The sequence below is a fragment of the Typopeltis vanoorti genome, chromosome 22, assembly GCF_054136105.1.
Source record: "Typopeltis vanoorti isolate ZY-2024b chromosome 22, IOZ_Tvanoo_1.0, whole genome shotgun sequence".
Lineage (NCBI taxonomy): Eukaryota > Metazoa > Arthropoda > Arachnida > Uropygi > Thelyphonidae > Typopeltis > Typopeltis vanoorti.
Window position 1 is genome coordinate 10,726,605 of NC_143570.1, and position 18,913 is coordinate 10,745,517.

The 18,913-nt window shown below is 34.8% G+C and overlaps 1 protein-coding gene across 1 annotated transcript in view; it reads left to right on the forward strand.

Moving 5' to 3' along the window:
- LOC150094152 (chromatin target of PRMT1 protein-like) overlaps positions 1 to 17,756 on the forward strand; it is a 105,634-nt gene extending 87,878 nt beyond the window's left edge. The window contains exon 6 of the mRNA XM_090412171.1: positions 16,939 to 17,756. Coding sequence (XP_090268297.1) covers positions 16,939 to 17,122 — 184 coding nt within the window. The 3' untranslated portion in view covers positions 17,123 to 17,756. The remainder of the gene's footprint in view (positions 1 to 16,938) is intronic.
- The last annotated feature ends 1,157 nt before the right edge of the window (positions 17,757 to 18,913 follow it).

Genomic DNA, 18,913 nt, shown 5'->3' on the forward strand with positions numbered 1-18,913 from the left:
GAAACAGAACTACTCCAGTTTCTGGATAAAATTAACTCCTTGTTTACTCTCATCAAGTTCACTATTGAATGTGAATCTAACAACAATCTTCCTTTTTTTTGGATACTTGAATACATCGTAACTTTGCTGGTAATATTGAATTTTCTGTTTGCAGGAAACCATCCTTTACAAGCAGATATATCCATGTATCTTCACATCATTCTTCATAAAAAATTGGTATCAAAGGCCTTGCACACCAATTCTTCTGCGTCTCTTCTATTAGAAAATTAAACTAAAACTTTATTACTTAATGAATACAATAAGACATTGATACAGAAAATATTTCATAATTATCATTCCTCTTCGAGATTGCAATCTGATGTTAAAAGGATCAGCATACCCTACCTTAAAGAAATATCTAAACAAATAGCAAGGACCCTTCAAAGATATAATTTGTACACCACCTTCAAACTAGTCTGGAAGTTATCTTTCTTTCCACCTGTCAAAGATACATTATCTCGTTTATCCTTGTCCAGTGTTTATCAAATACCCTCTTTGCTACTTTGGATAGGTGAGCCATTCTGCTACTACTAGAATCGAAGAACATTAAGATTATATAAGATTTTTTGATTCTTAATTTCAGGCCTTGCTTCTCGTGCCATTTACACTAAACGAAATTCACTGGAGTACCAAGATGCTACATTACAGTAGGTTCATATTTGACCGTCTATTTTTTGAAACGCATTTTCTTCCCTTACGCCACCAATTCTAAATTTTGGGAAGTGATTACTGTTAATTCTTTATAATATTTTATTTATTTTTAATTATACATATATTCCCCCATCTGACTCTAATATTGTTTCCTCCTACTGGACAGCTGCAACCAAAACGTGATATTATACACATGCTGTATGACTCGTTCTTGTATTCAGAATTTCAATGTTGCCAGTTTCTTCTCCTAAAGGAAACCTATGATATAGTGAGCAAAACATATAGAAATAATAAATTATATTTATTTTCTCTTACATATGTGAAGCCATTATTCAAAAAATATGGTATGTCTAATGCACGTCTCTATTAAACAACTAGTAACAGGATTAATATCCACATCATTTTTTGCAGTAGGATCAACATGTTTTAACGATGACTTAGGACAGCGATTTTCAACCGGTGTGCCACGAGATTTGTGAAAACAAATTAATTGAAAGAAATAATGTCGTAATTTGCCATTTATTTATTAGTGTCTGGTCTTCCATCCATACCTGAAGCTCCCTTATTTATATTTTAGAAACTTACTGTTGGTGAATCAGTTTAAAATTGTGTGTTAATTAGCTTTAATCTTTCGATAAGTGTGTTCACAAATAACTTCATTTAATTCTCTTATTTTTAAGGTAACTTGTAAGAGTTCTTTTATTTTATTATTTTTTTTCATTCAGTTAATTTAATTCAATAGTATTCCTTTAACATGGATAAATTTGTAATTAAAAAAAAATGAAAATTTAAAGAGAGTGAAGCTAGTATGTTGAAAGAAGAAAAGAAAGAAGAAAATGAAGCTAGTTTGCCCAGCACATCAGCAGCTGATACCATATCTAGCACTGGTTCTTCTAAAACTAAATTAAAAACTAACGTTCGCCATTACGACGAAAATTATTTGTCATTTGGCTTTATTTCCAGTCAAGAAGATCTGCCACTTCCTACATGCATAGTTTGTGGTGAAAAATTAGCAAACAAAGCTATGGTTTCAAGTAAATTAAAAAGACATTTACAATCTAAACATTCTCACTTGAGCAAAAAACTGGCTGAATATTTTAAAAGACTTGTACAGGATAAAACTATTCGAGCAAATAGATGCACTAAATTTGTCACTGTGTCCGAAAAAGCCCAAGAAGCCAGTTATGCAATTGCAGAAATTGTTGCTAAAAAAATGAAATCTCACACAATTGCAGAATCTGTAATTCTGCCAGCATGCTGTAAAATTGTTAATGTCATGTTTGGCGAGGAATATGAAAAGGAGATTTTAAAAATTCCTATGTCAGATAATACCATTTATCGATGTATTCAGGATTTGGCCAAAGATGTTGAGTTGCAAGTGGAATCTCACATTAAAGAAGCAGATATGTTTGCTATTCAGTTGGATGAATCAACTGATGTAACTGGTAAAGCTCAACTTCTAGCCTTCAGTAGATTTATTTATAAGGAAGATATTATAGAACAGTTTTTATGTTGTTGATAATTACTTTCATTGCCATAACTTGTCTGGGATTCTTGCATCAGTATTTGCACGTTTGGTGCCCTCTCAATGTGAGGAAATGTAAAAGGATTTGTTACACTGGCTCAAAATAAGAATCCTAGAATTATTTTTACATATTGTTTTCTCCACAGAGAAGTACTGGCGTCAAAATCATTGGTACCGGAGCTTAAAAAAGTACTAGACGAGACTATCAAAATTGTCAATTATATAAAAGCCAGGCCGTTACAATCGAGTTTGTTTGCAACACTATGCTCCTCAATGGAAGCTTCTTACACTCAATTGTTAACACATACAGAAGTGAGATGGTTATCTCATGGACGAGTTTTATCAAGATTTTATGAACTAAAAGATAAAATTCTAATTTTTTTGACAACTCAACAATCTGAGTTATCAGATTTTCTTAGCAATGAGCTTTGGTGCAGTAAGGTTACATTTCTTGCTGATTTATTTCAGTCTTTAAATACACTTAATAAAAGTATGCAGGGGAGAAGTGAATTTCCCAATATTACCAAAAAAGCAATAGAAGTACTTCTTCCATCTCCACGTCATATTTGTGCGAATCAACTTTTCCGCAATGAATATTATTAAGAACAAAAATAGATTGCGGTTGGAAAATGATTTTAAGAGTATGCCTATCTAAAATTCGACCTCGCACAAAAGACAATCTGAAACAACATCAAGCTCAGATATCTCATTAAAATTAACTGCAAGTATGTATATTATTTAATACATTTAATATTCATTTGAAAAAACTAATAAAATTTTTAAAAAATAATTTCCAGTATTTTTTTTCTTACTCAAAATGTCAAAAATATAGTTTACATTTTTTTTAGAGCAAAAAGGATAAGTAATTACTATTATTAATATCTTGTGTGTGTAAATCAATCAAAATTATGCCTATTTTTTGCCAGATCGAAAAAAAAATTAAAAGTATATTTTTAGTGTGCCGCAGAATTTTAATAATTAGTCTAGGTATGCCATATTATGAAAAAGGTTGAAAGTCACTGACTTAGGAGAACAAACATTGAGGAATGGAGAGAGACATATCTAAAGAACAACTTCTCTGAAAATTGATTTAATCAAGAAAACTCATACCAGATTCATTATTACATGCATATCTATGAAGTGATGAGAATTCTTCTCCCAAGATCACTTGAAAAGATACGTTATTATTTACTTGAGAGACCAACAGCTCATGAGAAACAGAATGGTTGAAATCTGAAGATAAACTGTAACAGATATGACTTTTGTTACCGATATTTCCTGATTAAAAATATCTTTAATTTTACTTTAATTGCCGGCTTGGTTGGCCGAGTGGTTAGCGTGTCCGCTCTCCAGCCAAGAGGCTGCGGGTTCGAATCCTGCCATGGGCGTGGATGTTTGTGATTGTCCTACAAACTTTGTGTGGAAAGGGAATCTGTGACCCTACCACTTATTCTAGCAGAAGACATCATTACCAAAACCACGTGAGGTATGGCAGTGACCATATGGACATCAAATGTTTTTTTTTCCATCTTGGTCTAAATCTCTTATATCACACTGTATCTGATCCTTTATACCTTGAAAGAACCATATGATAACTGAAATGAATGCTTCAGTATCAAAAAGTACTTTGCATGGAGTACCAGCTATTGAAGCATATACTAAATTCAAGGGTTTAACATCAGTCAGGTGAATTTAATGTGGGCAAGAACTTCTCTTTAGTACTCAAGAGAAGTGATTTCTCTTGAAAAATCTAGGCTCTGTGCAGCAGAAAGTGTTCCAGACATTTGTTGATTTTGCGAAACAGAATCCTGAATGACATTTAGTGATGATTTAGTCCTATTCTGGCTTAATCTACTATAACCATGATTATCTTTATGGGATTTTTCATGCCAAAATCTTTTGAAGTGTGACTCAATTCACCACAGTTATAACGCTTAAGTTTTCTTTTATTGAAAGCAGAAGAATTTTTACAAGTGGAAGTATCACTATTTACATTTCTGTGGGAAAATTCTTTCCTTCTAACCTCTCTTTCAACTTTGAGATCCATGACAAGAGAAGTTTCTCTTTCAATCTAGTTAACTCGGTTATCAATTTTAGCACTACATTTTTTTAAGGAATTTAGTTCCTGAACAAAATGCTTTGGTACCGAATCACCAGAATCTGAGTCCTTAATCGTTTTCTTATTAGTTGATGTCGACTTAGAGGTGTTAGGTTTAGTTAAGCTGATATCTTTAACTAAAGGATTCATTCTTTGCAATAAGCTTTCCTCACTTTGAGCCATGTCTAATGCCTGTACAGTATTCAGCACTTCTTTTCCATAGCGGTCAAAAGGTAATAACTACATCAAGAGATGAGAGGAGACTGAAGAATATCATGAAGAAACACCACTTTTGAAGTATAACGTATCTTCACAGAATATGAAAAGAACTAGGTGTGAATGTCTCTAAATCTACAATGTTGAGATGACTTCACAAATTAGATTTTAAATCATGTGTGCCTATGACTTCCAAGCAAATATAAGCATATAGAGTGCAATGGTTTAAGCAAAGACTGTTGTGGGGTCAAGAGAACTGAAAAAAGATAATTTTTAGCAATGAAAGTATGTTTTGTGTGTCTCATAGTCATCAAGGGATACATGTTTGGCGTCTTAAGCAAGAAGCATTTGATAAAGAATGCATGAAACGTTCTGTGAAATTTGCAACCTCTGTCATGGTATAGACTTGTGTGATCACAGGGGCCAGTTAGGCTGTGTATTATGTATGAAAGAGTCAATTCCTAAGTGATTACATTTTTATGTGTTTATATGGTTATATAATCTACAAAGTTACGTAGATTTAAATGATGCCAATTCATATTTGGTAATAATTTGGTAATAAATTAGAATTGCAAATCATTCAACACATTTTCTTTGATTATTCTAATTTTTTGATTGCAGTGTATGTGACTTTTATCCTTCATAATTATCACATTAATGCACACTTTGTACAATTCATTTTATTGTTTCCCATCTTGTTACTTCTTCCCCACACCCCATTTTTTGAAATACTTTTAATCAAACACTTAAACTTTTGATATAAATTATACCTGTCCTCTCATTGCAGCTGATCATTACAAAGCTCAAGTATGAGCTTTCTAATGATCAGCTGTAACAGTTATTAGGTGAAGTCATGCTGCAAAATAAAATGGAAGAGGAGACAGAGAAAACACGATGATATGGTAATTAACATGACTCATCCCAGTGCCAGCTAAGATTATACACTGGTGACCAAAAGCTAAGGACAAACATTATGTCTGAAGATTACAACTGCAAATTCAGATGAATCAGCTTGTGGCAATTTGTATAACTGGTGATTTTGAATAGAAAGCAGGTACACATTCAAATTTTCGAATTGTGTGCAAAAGAGTCACTTGGTAGCACTTAACAGGATAAAGGGCTGAAGGGTGTGCTATGTAAATTTTGTTTGAAAGAATAAAGGTGCAAACTTAGATGTTTTCCGATGTCTCAAAGTCATCATCTAGGTGATTTTACATGGGAAAGAATTACTGGAAAGCAAAGAAGGTCATAGAATTACTGATATTGCCAGAGAGTGTGGAATCTCACCTAGTGTTTTATCCAGGCTCTGGGCAGCAGAAAGTATTCCAGACATTTGCTGAGAGAGATCGCCCTTGCTCCACCACAGAGCATGAGGACACATTTTTGGTTATAACAGCAAAACGTAATCAATGCATTACAGCAGGTCATCTCCATTCAAGAATAGGTACGTGGATATCGTGACAAACTGTAGCATGATGTCTGCGACAAGTAGGCCTATACACACACCCGAAGTTTTGTAGTCTGCATCCCTTCTTCCACAGTTCATCCTTAGAGCAAGTTTATAGTGAATGGACAAGACACCAATTGGCTAATATTCTCTTTATAGATGAGTCATTTTAGTCTTTCCTCTGATTCTAGACAACACTTAATCTGCTTTGAAAGTGGTGCTGTTTACCATCACAAGAAGGTTCTTGAAAGGGATAGATCTGGTAGTGCTGGGGTCATTGTGTGGGAATGCATTATGCATCCCCATAAAAAAAAGGATCTATGACTAGTGAACGATATTGCAACAAAGTTCTTCAACATCGTGTTTGATTGTTCTGTGATGCTGTAGACAAAGAATTCATTTTTATGAATGACAGTGTCACACCACATCGTATTCGAGCAGTGGAGGTACTTCTGGAGACTGAGAATATTAATCGAATGGAGTAGCCAGCATGTTCCCCGTATCTCAATCCCATAGAACACATTGCATTGCTACTCAAAATTCCCCTTCAAAAAACAAAGTCTTATTCTTGCTCTGAAGGAGGAATGGCATGAATCACTTGGTGCTAATCATGGTTTGTTATGAGAGCTGTTTGGGGTCGGCATATTCAATACTGAAATGTCTCTCTACATAGTTTTCTGTAAGCACCATACATTAATTCCTTAACTATGCCTCTAGGAACTTTGTGACTTTTGCCAAAAACGCATTGCAATTTAATTTGTATGAAATTTATAACACATTTTTTTGATAATATAATTTTTTAGTATGCTGGCAATAAATCTATGCCCACATTGACCGTAGTCATGAAAATTTTTTCATATGCAGGTAAAAATGTAGTTTGTCCTTATCTTATTTTGGACACCAGTGTACTAATATGCAAAGTTGAAGCCAAATTTTGCACATCAAAATATTTTACACAAATATTATTTTCAGAAAGGTTGCTGGTTGCAATTTTTTTATGGTTTTCCAGCTTGTCGGTTGGACACAAGTAGGTTGCCTTTCTATCAGGTGGCAGTGACTATAGTAGGTTGTCTATAACAAGCTACTTGTGCTTAACTTTTTTGTTCATTATTATGAATACAAGGACAATTTCTTGCAAATCAAAAAACAGTCATCTCTTATATTCGTTATATAAGAGATGTGACAAATTTTCAAAAGGCCTGATATGCACAAAGCTATCCACAAAAAAGTTGTCTATAGTAAAGTATCCATTATCTAATTTCCTGCACTTGCTGTGCATTCTATAATTTCACACATAGTGTAAAATTATAAAACTAAAGACCTTTTGTTTGTTTGTTTCTGATATCTTGATGTTAGATAACTTAAAGATGCCAAGAAATTATATTGTTGTTTAATCCTTTACCAAGTAGCTCAGTTGTGAAGATACTTCGTATTTTCACAACTGAGCTACTTGTATATTAATGGCTAATGACTTCTGCATTACTTCAAGTTTGGTATCTTTTCTATGTCTGGCTCCCACTCTCATGATACTCACCTGAAACGATATGTGTGCTTTGCATTATGGGATACTAAGGCAGTTAATATGGCTTCATTAGCCTATATATGAGTAGTGAAATCAGAGATAATTATTGAAATTTTTTCAATAATTATCTTTACCTAGTCATGAAGATACTTCATACAGACTTTGTTTGCTTACACCTGGATATGGATTGAACAAGAAGATAATTTCTTGGCATCTTTACTTTAATTTTTGTAACCATGTGAGAAAAAAAAAAACTTTCAACAATTGCCATTAGATAGAGGCCTTATTCATCTACTAGTAACCCCATTAGCAGAGCTTGACAAACTATGCAAACCTCCTGATATGATAATTACGGGATACTGTGACAGTGTCAAATCACATTGTATGCAAGCAGTGGAGATACTTCTGGCGACTGAGAATATTAATCGAATGGATTAATATTCTCAGTCTCCAAGTCTCAGACCAAGAATTAATATTCTTGGTCTATATAAAACCAAGATTTAAAGAAAAACAACTGATATATGAAACAAAAAAAGGGGGGGGGGATCCAGAGAAAGATCACAATATGTAAATATTAAATTAAATTTTAAACCTATGTAAATTTTAAAAAAAATGGCAACAAAAAAAAAAGAGATTTAGATGAATACTTAACCTAGCCTTTGCGGTAGTTAAAGAATACTTCTAAAGATAAATATAAGAATTGTTAGGTTATAATCACAAAAGATTTTTTTAAAAAAAACTGATATTTGAAGCTTAAAAAGAGGGGTAAAGATCTAGAGAAAGACCAAGATATAGTTGAAGCACTTGTGAGTGCATTACATGATCAAGATGTAAGAGATGATCATATCTAATAACTGATAAGTAATACATCAATTTGGAAAAAAAAATAATAAATAAGTTTAAGAGAAATAGCATTAAAAGATAGTTTAAGATTATCATAATACACCTAAACCTCTTTTTAAGCGATAGATACATTCCTAAAAATTACGCGTAAAAAGAACTACTGACTCCATAGAAAAAGTGAAGATTGGTTCCAAACCTGAAATATAAGCAAAATAATGAAAAAAAAAACAAGCATTAAATTCGTTAGGATCATAAGATTTTTATTTACATTTCATGGAGAACACACATACATATAATGAATTTTAATCACTTTAAAAAAAAACATATTCATTTCAGTTGTTTGCTAAGGATTCTATAAAAAAATTATGTTATTCACTATCAGTTTCTGACAATAAACACAAAAGCTTTCATTTTCATGAGACTGTAATATCACTAGAACTACCAGGTATGGTATTATCGTCATCGACTTCCGCCTCAACTTGTGGAATTCTTCTTGTCATGTCTTGAACAAAAGTACCACTGGTTATTTCAGTAGTTTTAGGCATGAACTCAGTTATTAATCACTGTGTTGATGCTTTAGATAAGTCGCGATATAATTCTCTGTATGAAGACAACAACAACTTAAACTCAAGTGAAAACTTCCCAGCACTTTCTTCATTTGGATCATGTCGGGCAAAATAATTATTTAAAAATTATTTAAAAAAAGGTCTTAAACTGGCCAGTTTAAGACCTTTTTTAATTATATCAACAGTAAAAGTAAGATTATCTTGATCATTATCATTAACTTCTTCGCTTTGAGGAGTCTCAGAAACAATCTCCACTATTTCGTCTTCGCTAAGAGGTTTATCAATTAACAATTCTTTGATATCTGCAGACGTAAGATCATCGAATCCTTCTCCACCAATTTCACATGCCAAACTTATTATATTACAGTAGGAGAGATGGAATGAGAGAGAGGTATGGGAATGCTAGAAGACGAGAGGATGGAAACAGTAGGAGAGACGGAATGAGAGAGGGATATGGAAGTGCTAGAAGTGGAGAAAATGGAAACAGTAGGGGAGAGAGAGAGAGATGTATGGGAGTGCTAGAAGAGGAGAGAATGGAAACAGTAGTAGGAGAGGGAATGAGAGAGACCTATGGGAATGAAAGAAGAGGAGAGAATGGAAACAATAGGAGAGAAGGAATGGTAAGAGGTATGATGTATGGCGACTCAATGATCCGTGGTGTTCAAGATAGCATGCGTGAGGAGTATTTGCCAGGAGGAACAATAGAAAGGGTGGCTATGGCAGTTAAGAGAGGTGAAAGGGTGGATGAGATGATTATGGTGGTAGGAACAAATGACTTGAGTGGTAATGTAAGTCGGGCAGTGAGAGATATGAGATTTTTGCTTGAGGCTGTATGGAAGAAGACAGAGAGGAAAAATAGTGTGTGTTGCCTACGTATGATAATGACAAACTGAACAGAAGAGCAGTAATATTGAATGACATAATAGCTAGAATATGTGACAAGAGAGGACTGGTATATGTGGATGCTTGGAGTGTGTTTGAGGAAAGAGAGGAATTGTATGCGAGAGACCGCTTACATTTGAATGAGGAAGGACGTGGGCATCTGGAGAGATTGCTGTTCTGAACGAGCTGGGGTGGCCTCTTGTGGGAATGGATACTTGGGAGAAGGGAGACGACATCAGGTAACACTGAGCCCAGTGGAGTCTAGAGGGGATAATGCTGGGTATAGAAACAGTGGCATTTATATGCTTTATACTAATGCCAGGAGTATCTGGAATAAGGGAGGGGAATTGGTGGCGCAGATAGCATCAGCCAGGCCAAACATTATTGGGATCACTGAGACGTGGTTGACAGAAGAGGATATAATAACAGGAATAGAAGTCACTGGGTACAGCATTTTTCGGCAGGATAGGAGGGGAAAGCATGGTGGTGGGGTACTGCTTATGATAAGTGACGACCTATGTCCTCTAAGAGTGGAGGCTTTGGAAGGCAGTGAGACAAATGATTTTGAGAGCATATGGTGTGAGGTAGAGGTGGGCAAGACAGGATATTTAATGGGGTGTTGCTACAGACCCAGGAGCACAGAGGATGGGGACCAGGAGATGTTTAGACAGTTAAGTTTGGCAAGTGCAAGAAGAATGATTGTTATGGGAGATTTTAACTACAGTAGTATAAATTGGAGAGAGGAAGATGCATGTAGCAATAGGGGAATGGAATTTCTAGAATTCTTGAGGGACAAATGTCTTAGGCAACATGTAACAGAGGAAACAAGAGGTTCAAGAGTTTTGGATTTGGTTATAGCATCAGAAGAGTTGATAATAACTGAGATGACATCTCTTCCACCGGTTGGAGAGAGTGACCATATGGTTTTGACTTGGAAAATGAATAGACATGCAGGAGTCTCAAAGAGACAAGAACTTATGTGGAATTATAAAGCAGGTGATTATAATAGTCTTAAATGTCAACTTTGGGAAGTTTCATGGATGGAGGAGTTGGAAGGCCGAGATATCATTAGCGCATGGGAAATTGTGAAAGAATATTTGTTAGCAGCAATGGCAAGTTGTATACCAAGTGAAAAAGAGGACACAATTTGGAGTAAAGTGGATGACAAACAATATTAAACAGGAATTGCATGCGAAAAAGAGGCTATGGAAGAGATATAAGGAGACAGGTGAAGAGAAGATGCATGAAGAATATAAGACACAGGCCAGAAGAGTGACTAGTGTGGTAAGTAAAGCGAAACTGGAATATGAGAGGAGATTGGCCCTAAGATCCAAAGAAAATCCTAGGGAATTTTTTAGCTATGTGGCCAGTAAGACGAGAAATGACTGTGGAAGAATGATATTGTGGGATAAAAATGGGAATAGAATGACTGATGCAATGACATAGTGGAATTGTTCAATGAACACTTTATTGGAGTATTTCATCCTAGAGGAGTCAGTTTTAATGCTAGAGGGATAGGGCAGGTTCGAGGTTTAGAGGTACAGGAGGAGAGTGTGTTTCAGATACTGAGTACTCTGGATGTTAGTAAAGCTGTTGGACTGGATGGTATTTCACCACGAGTTTTGAGAGAAGGTGCTAGGGAACTGACAGTGCCTTTAACCTGGCTTTTCAATGAAAGGTGCCCAGGGAATGGAAGGAAGGTAAGATAGTGCCATTGTATAATGGTGGTAACAGACTGGAAGTGTCTAATTATAGGCCAGTTTGTGTGTCATCAGTAGTTGTTAAGATCTTGGAGAAAGTAGTGAGGGACCGTATACAGCATTGGGCAGGTGAGGGTAATGTTATCTGTGAGAGTCAACATGGATTTGTGAAAGGGCGCTCTTGTTTTAGCAATATGCTAGCCTTTTATAATAAAGTTACAAGAACATTACATGAGGGAAAGGCATATACTGCAATTTTCTTAGACTTAGCAAAGGCATTTGACAGGGTGCCACATGATAAGCTGATATTTAAGTTGCAGCACATAGGGCTGGATGTCAGATTTGTCAACTGGATTCAGGATTGGCTGTCTGATAGGTATCAGAGAGTTGGTGGAGCAGTTTCAAGGAAGCAGAGGGTTACAAGTGGGGGTCCCACAGGGCTCAGTACTAGGACCTATATTGTTTAACCTTTATATCGATGACATTGCCAGTGGATTGCAACGGGATATTCAGTTGTTTGCGGATGATGCGAAGCTGGGAAGGATTATTAGTAATAGTGCAGATGTGGTAGCCCTGCAAGAGGATTTGAATAAGCTAGATAGATGGGCAAATGAATGGGGATATCAGTTTAATGCAACAAAATGTAAGGTCTTGAGGTTTGGGGAACATCGATGGGACGCTGCATACTCTATGGGAGGAGTTATACTGGAGGAAGTAGGGGAGACGAGATCTGGGGTTGATGATTGATAGAAACCTGAAATTTAGGGGACATATTTACAAAGGTGGTGAAGGTAACACAGAGGATTGCTGCAATTATGAGAAGGACACTGACCTGCAGAGATAAAAGGGTTATCATTCCATTGTATAAGTCTCTGATCAGACCACACTTAGACTATTGTTCTCAGATTTGGTCCCCAGGATTTGAAGGGGATAAATTAACTGTGGAAAGGGTACAAAGACAGATGATAAAGATAGTTTCAGGACTGTACACTTTTGGTTATGAGGATCGGCTGAGGGAATGTGGACTGCAGAGTTTGGTGGATAGAAGAAGGAGAGGTGATATGATTGAGACTTTTAAACTGTTGAGAGGTGGTTACAGGGTTGACACTGGGGAGTTCTTTCGCTTGGTTGAACAGCGGGAAGGAGTGATGACAAGAGGGTGAGGAGTAGTGAGAGCGAGAATGGTCAGTGAGTTTAAGGAGTGGTATGATAGACTTTGTGTTTCTTAGGGGGACCTCCCCTCGATGAGTCTTGTCAGACTTTATGTTCTTAAGAAGGACCTCCCACGATGAATCTTTTGACTCCATGGGGGCCTGAATAATAATAATAATATTGTGGAATTCTGCAGTATGATTGACATACTGCTGAACACATGCAGGCCAAATAGCTTTCCAGCAATCATTCATAGTTTCTGGTCTCAATTCAGATAACAGTAATTGAACCTGATCAATACAATCCATAATTGAAAATTTTTTTCCACACATCCATAACTGACAGTGTTTCATCATCATTTAGCTTGTTCAAAATGTACTGAAATGTTCGTCTGACATAATATGTTTTAAAAGTCGCAATTATATCCTCATCTAGAGGTTGTAGCAATGATGTGGTATTGGGCATCAGAAAAGAAATTGCACATTTGGGTGTTCTATGGCAGGATGACCGGGTACGTTATCAAGAATCAAAAGCACTTTAAATTCGATACCCTTGTCATTCAAATAGCATCTAACTTCTGGCACAAAATGTTTGTGGAACCACGCAGTGAAAATATCAATGGTCACCCAAGCTTTTTTTTTGTTGACCATCAAATGAACTGGCAATTTTTGAAAATCTACGCCTTTCATTGGCTGTGGTCTTAATGATTGATTTATGAGCAGTGGTTTTAACATCCGATCTCCTAAAGCATTCGAACAAAATAGGAATGTTATGCATTCCTTTGCTGCTTTGAACCCACCAACAGTTTTTGGCATTTTTTTCCAGATAAGGTCGGTTTCATCCATATTCCAAACTTGTTCACGAGTGTAACCGCCATCTTCAATTATTTTAGCAAGTTTTTGTGGAAATGCTTTAGCAGCTGTTTCATCAGCAGAAGCCGTTTCACCTCTAATTTTTATATTATGAAGAGCATGTCTTTTAATAAACTTAGCCAGCCAACCATTGCTTGCATGAAATTCATATTTTTTCCTCGATTGAGATGAAGTATCTGGCTGCAGTTTTTTAATCTGTTCATAAAATCTCAATGCTGATTGCTTGATGGAATTTCTATCAGCTGGCATTCTTTTTTGTACATTATCTTCTATGCACATCACTAAAGCTTTTTCAGCCTTTTCTAGAACATCTCTTGTGTATGATGATAATTTTGCACTCGATTTTGTACCAGAACATACCGCTTTTCTAATAGCCTGTTCATTTTTCTTTATAGATCTAACAGTTGATTCACAGACTCCAAAATGCTTACCCACAGCCGTCGCACCTTCCCCAGTTTGAAGACGATCTAAAATTTGAATTTTTATATCCAAGGAAACTGCTTTCCTTTTTTTTTTTTTTTATTTGGTTATTGGCAACATCATGTGAGGGGCTGGATTAAAATATTTGGTTAATGAAATGAAAGTTTAAAATTACATATAGCTGCTTACCATTTATTATTTCTTGGCAAAATTATTAATTTTATAACACACTTTTTATTTTGATTTCACTTAAAAAATGCAAATGCAAAAAATGCGGCAACTGTGTTGTCTACTCAAACACCAAATTCAAATTGCTTAGAACTACTTTTTTATGCGCAATCAGTTATGTAATTTGGGGAATTCCCAATAAATGAAATTCGTAAGAATTTAGAATTTTCTTAATTGATACGAGAATGCAATTCTACAAAATTCTCAGAATTTTCTTGAATTATGGATTTTTTCCTACCTTACACTTTAGGTTGGTCATGTAAAAGTGAATACAAATCGCGTAAAAAAATATATATTTGATCTCCGAATTTGTGTAAAAAAAATTCGCATACAAAGAGGTTTAGGTGTACATGGACTTTTAACTAGAAAATAACCATAAAGTTATTTATAATCTTAAAATTTGGTAAGGCTAGTTGATTTCAGAGTAGTCTTCCAAATACATAAGGCTACATTAATGTATGAGTACAGGTATCCCTCGTGTGATCTCACTTTACGCATTTTTGCTATACCATGATTTTAAAAAGTTAATTTAAAAAATCGCAACCGGTAGCAATTTCGCTGTCACCCTGTGTGCGTACTGCTTTGCCAAGGCAGGTGCTGCATGTCAGTCTAACAGAAGATGTAGAACTAGTAAGCTCCATTGTTGGAGTCTTTTGCAATGCAAACATTATGGAAAAAAGAGGTAATTGTCATCAAAATACTTCCAAGACTAAAAAACAGAGAAAAGCTATAACACTGGAGGAAAAATTAGAAGTTATAAAGAGGTATGAACATAATGAATGCACAGTTGACATAGTCAGAGCTAGAGGAATTTCAGAATCAACTTTAAGAACAATAAGAAATCAAGCAGAGAAAATAAAAGAAAGTTGTAAAAGTACAATGAGAATGTCGACAACTATGATAACACAGATAAGGACACCAATTATGGAGAAATTGGAAAGGATGTTGGCCTAATGGATTGAACATGAAACTCAACATGCTGTTCTGTTATCCACCTTGATTATCCAGGCTAAAGCAAAAAGTTTGTTTGATTATTTGAATGCTATAGATCCTAAGTGCAATCTTTTGCTGCAAGTGCTGGGTGGTTTGAACATTTCGAGGTGCAATATGGATTCCATAATCTCAAGCTGACTGCCGAGGCTGCAGGAGCTGCTGTTGTTGCTGCTGAGAACTTTCCAGCAAAATTTCTAAGTGTAATTCAGGAACATGGTTATTTGCCTCAGCAAGGGTTCAATCTTGACGAAATGATGAAATTTGTGTGTTTTGTTTATAAGTTTAAATAATTCATTCATTGAAATTTCTTTTGCTCACAGGTGTAAAGTTTTCATTCTTTTATCCTTCTGAAGAAATCCCTATCCCTATCTCACCCATGCCAAATTCAACTCACTTTACTCGATTATTTCATAGAACCAATTAATCCCATAAAGTGGGGGACACCTGTATTCTCCTGTAGCTGTTATCTTTCTTGGTGCAAGAGGAGTCCTATTTTTGCTGGGATCAGTCAACAGATTGTGTGAAGGATTGAGAAATGAGAAACAGAAAAGAAAAGCCAAAGGAAAAAGGTGGTGTGAGAAAATTGAAGATGAGAGAATGTTGAGATTTTTCCATTAGTGAGGGAAGATTATGTGTTAAGTTTGTTTAGTTTAAGTGAGTGTATGTGTTAACATCAGGAATAGTGCTAAATAAGTATGGTATATGGGTGGAAGAAAATTTTGTTACAGACCTTATAGGAAGAATAATGTTAACTTGTAAGCTTAAATGTGATAGGAAGAATTATATTAGCTTGTAAGCGTATATTATATGCATAGTTATGTCATAGGAGATATCTTTATGTTGTATAATGAGTTTCTTTTGGTAGTGAATGCACAGTATGTTCTGTTGCTAGAATTGCATTTTTTAGTATGTTAAAACTTTTGAGTGAAATTCTCAGCAATTATGTGCTCTGTACCTATTGCTCTAGACCAAAAATAAATGTTTTGTTTTGTAATTACCTGGTTTTATTCCTTAGCCAATGCACTATCTTGGAAAAAAAAAAAAAAAAAAATTAGCGAACCTGCAGGCATAATCTTTATCTCCATGAGGTCTTGGGGTAATAATAATAAGATACAAGTCACGACTTGCATATAGTGAATTAATATATATACTTTGTGATTAATTCCTGTTTTCCTCACCCTATCTTTCAAACGATATTTAATCAAATTAGGTGGTGCAATCGGAAAAAAATAAATTTCCTAATTCGATTTTTTGTGTGAGAGTGGGGAACTGCACACATTACTTACTTAACACAAAGTTTGTTTAATAGCTGGGGGTGGGGAAAGAAATTGGTCACGGTGAGATTAACATTGTGAGATATAGGATAAGCAAACTTAAGCCCAACTTTGAGAAGTTTGTGTTAAAGAAGTTTATAGTCCTAACTTAGTGAAGCAGAATAAAATAAAAGTTAAGTTCAGACATAGTTAATTGAATTTAACTAATTAACATTGCTTTACACTGTCTCATTTCTTTCCCATTTCTCCATTTTGCATGTTTAAAATATACTCACATTTTATATTCCACCCTAATTCCCCATGCACAAAATCTTTATTTGTTAAATGAATTAATATTGTCCAAAAAACCAGAAGAATTTGAAGCTGTGAGCACCTCCCCGGGCTTTCTTGATTTTATAGTTTGTGTCTATATAAAATGTGGATGGAACATTTAAATTTTCAGTCTAGTTTTCTTTGGACTGTATAGAATTGTGCATTTGGTAATTAATCATTATTTGTATTTCATCTTAGAAATAGAAGAGGAAGTGGAAGAGGAAGAGGTGGAGGCAGCAGCAGCTGGAGTAGAGGAGTGGGTAGAAGACAAGTTAATTTAACAAAACAGGAATTGGATAACCAGTTGGATGAATATATGGCAAAAACAAAAAGTCACCTTGATGCAGAGCTTGATGCATACATGGCACAGGCAGATTCGTGAATTTTGGAAAAAGGGAGGGGTGGGATCTGTATGTATGTGTCCTTTTAGGTAAATGCCTTACAGTGGCAGTTGGAAACTTTGTAAAGTACTATTCATGATATTTCAGTTAGTATGACAGGAAAGACTGTTATGAAATGGTTCTCATGATAAATGCAGACTGGTGAATTCTGATATGCTTCATCTTATTATTTTTTTCTCCCTTTTTTTTTTTTTTTTTTTTTTTTTTTTTTTTTTTTTTTAAGAAATTGAAATTTTTCTTTCGGATATTTTCATTGTGTTTTACCTAAGCACTAGAAAATTACTAAAGTGTCATTGATTTGTTCATGTTAACTGTAATTTGTACTCATAATTAATAAATACCCATTGTGTAATTTCACTAGTTACATAATTTTTCTATTTGCATCATCATTGTGTTTGTCAACGTTTTATCTATAATTGATCATGCAGCATATAGGGATTGGTCATTCATAATGTTTTTGTATATAGATTACAAAAGTATGAAATTTGCACCTAACTGTTTAATAAAGCACATATACCTGTTGTTTGTATGCATGTCAGTTCATCATAATGTGCATCTGTGAATCATGCTCATTTCTTGTCTTTATTTATCAGATATTAAAATATCTTACCTTAATACTGAAGACTCACTTTGTTATTGAGAACAAAAACAAATGCAGATTTTCTTTGTCTTTCTGCACTTAATGTTTTCACTTAACAGCAAACTTTAATTTGTATTTATTTATTTATTTATTTCGTTTATTATATCTTGTGGTATTGATTGCACACCTTTGTTACCTGCATGTGGAACATGTTTTAACTGAATCAGAACAAACCTGATTTGAACAATCACCTTGGTACAATTTTCATTTATAAGCATAAGTAACTTTCATACGAATAGTTCATCGTATTCCTGTATGTACCCTCAACATGGATTACTACTATTGAAATACTATATGGAAAGTTTTCATTATCACTAACTTCCTATTGGTACAATTGCAAAATTTCTTCTAAATTAGTCTTATCTGTTAAGACTCCGGTATTGTCTGATCTTGTTAGATTTTGATCTTTTGCTAGCACCAAACATAGTTTAAGCTTTCTTTTCCAATTTGTTTATAACTGATCATACCACCTGAGATTTGTTCTGCTCTCACATTCCTGAATGATTGCAATGTCAAAAATTGCTTCAATTTTAATGTCATTCTGCTATTCTATCCACCTGTCCCCCCCCCCTTGCAAAAAAAAAAAAAAAAATTCCAGAACTCATGTATAGTCTAGTCCAGTGATGGCGAACCTATGACACACGTGTCAACACTGACACACTTGAGGGTTTCAGGTGACACACCTTGGATGTGAAACATATTGGTATTCTGATGAAAAAACTGGGATAAATAGTGTAAGATCGCTCTCAGTTAAGGCAAAGGTAGGTTTCAGTTCATTGAATGAATTATATTTTATTTTGTAACTAGCCTATAAACAACGAGCGTTTTAAGTTTACGTTTTCTTTCTTAATCATTATAATTTATGCATAGTCATATCATATTATAAAAATATATTATCAATATAATACAATTGCAAGGTTTCGGAAAATCTGTCGATGTTATGTTTGGCATGAGCAAGAGCTTTGAGAATAAACTCAAAATATTTCAACGTGATTTAGAAAGTAACAATTTTAAGTATTTCCCAAGAGTGAAAATTTTTTTTAACGAAACCAGTCCCAAAAATCGTGAACAACATATCAACCAGTCTATCGAAGTTCTAGTCAGTAACTGAGCAGTTTTCTTCTAGATTTGA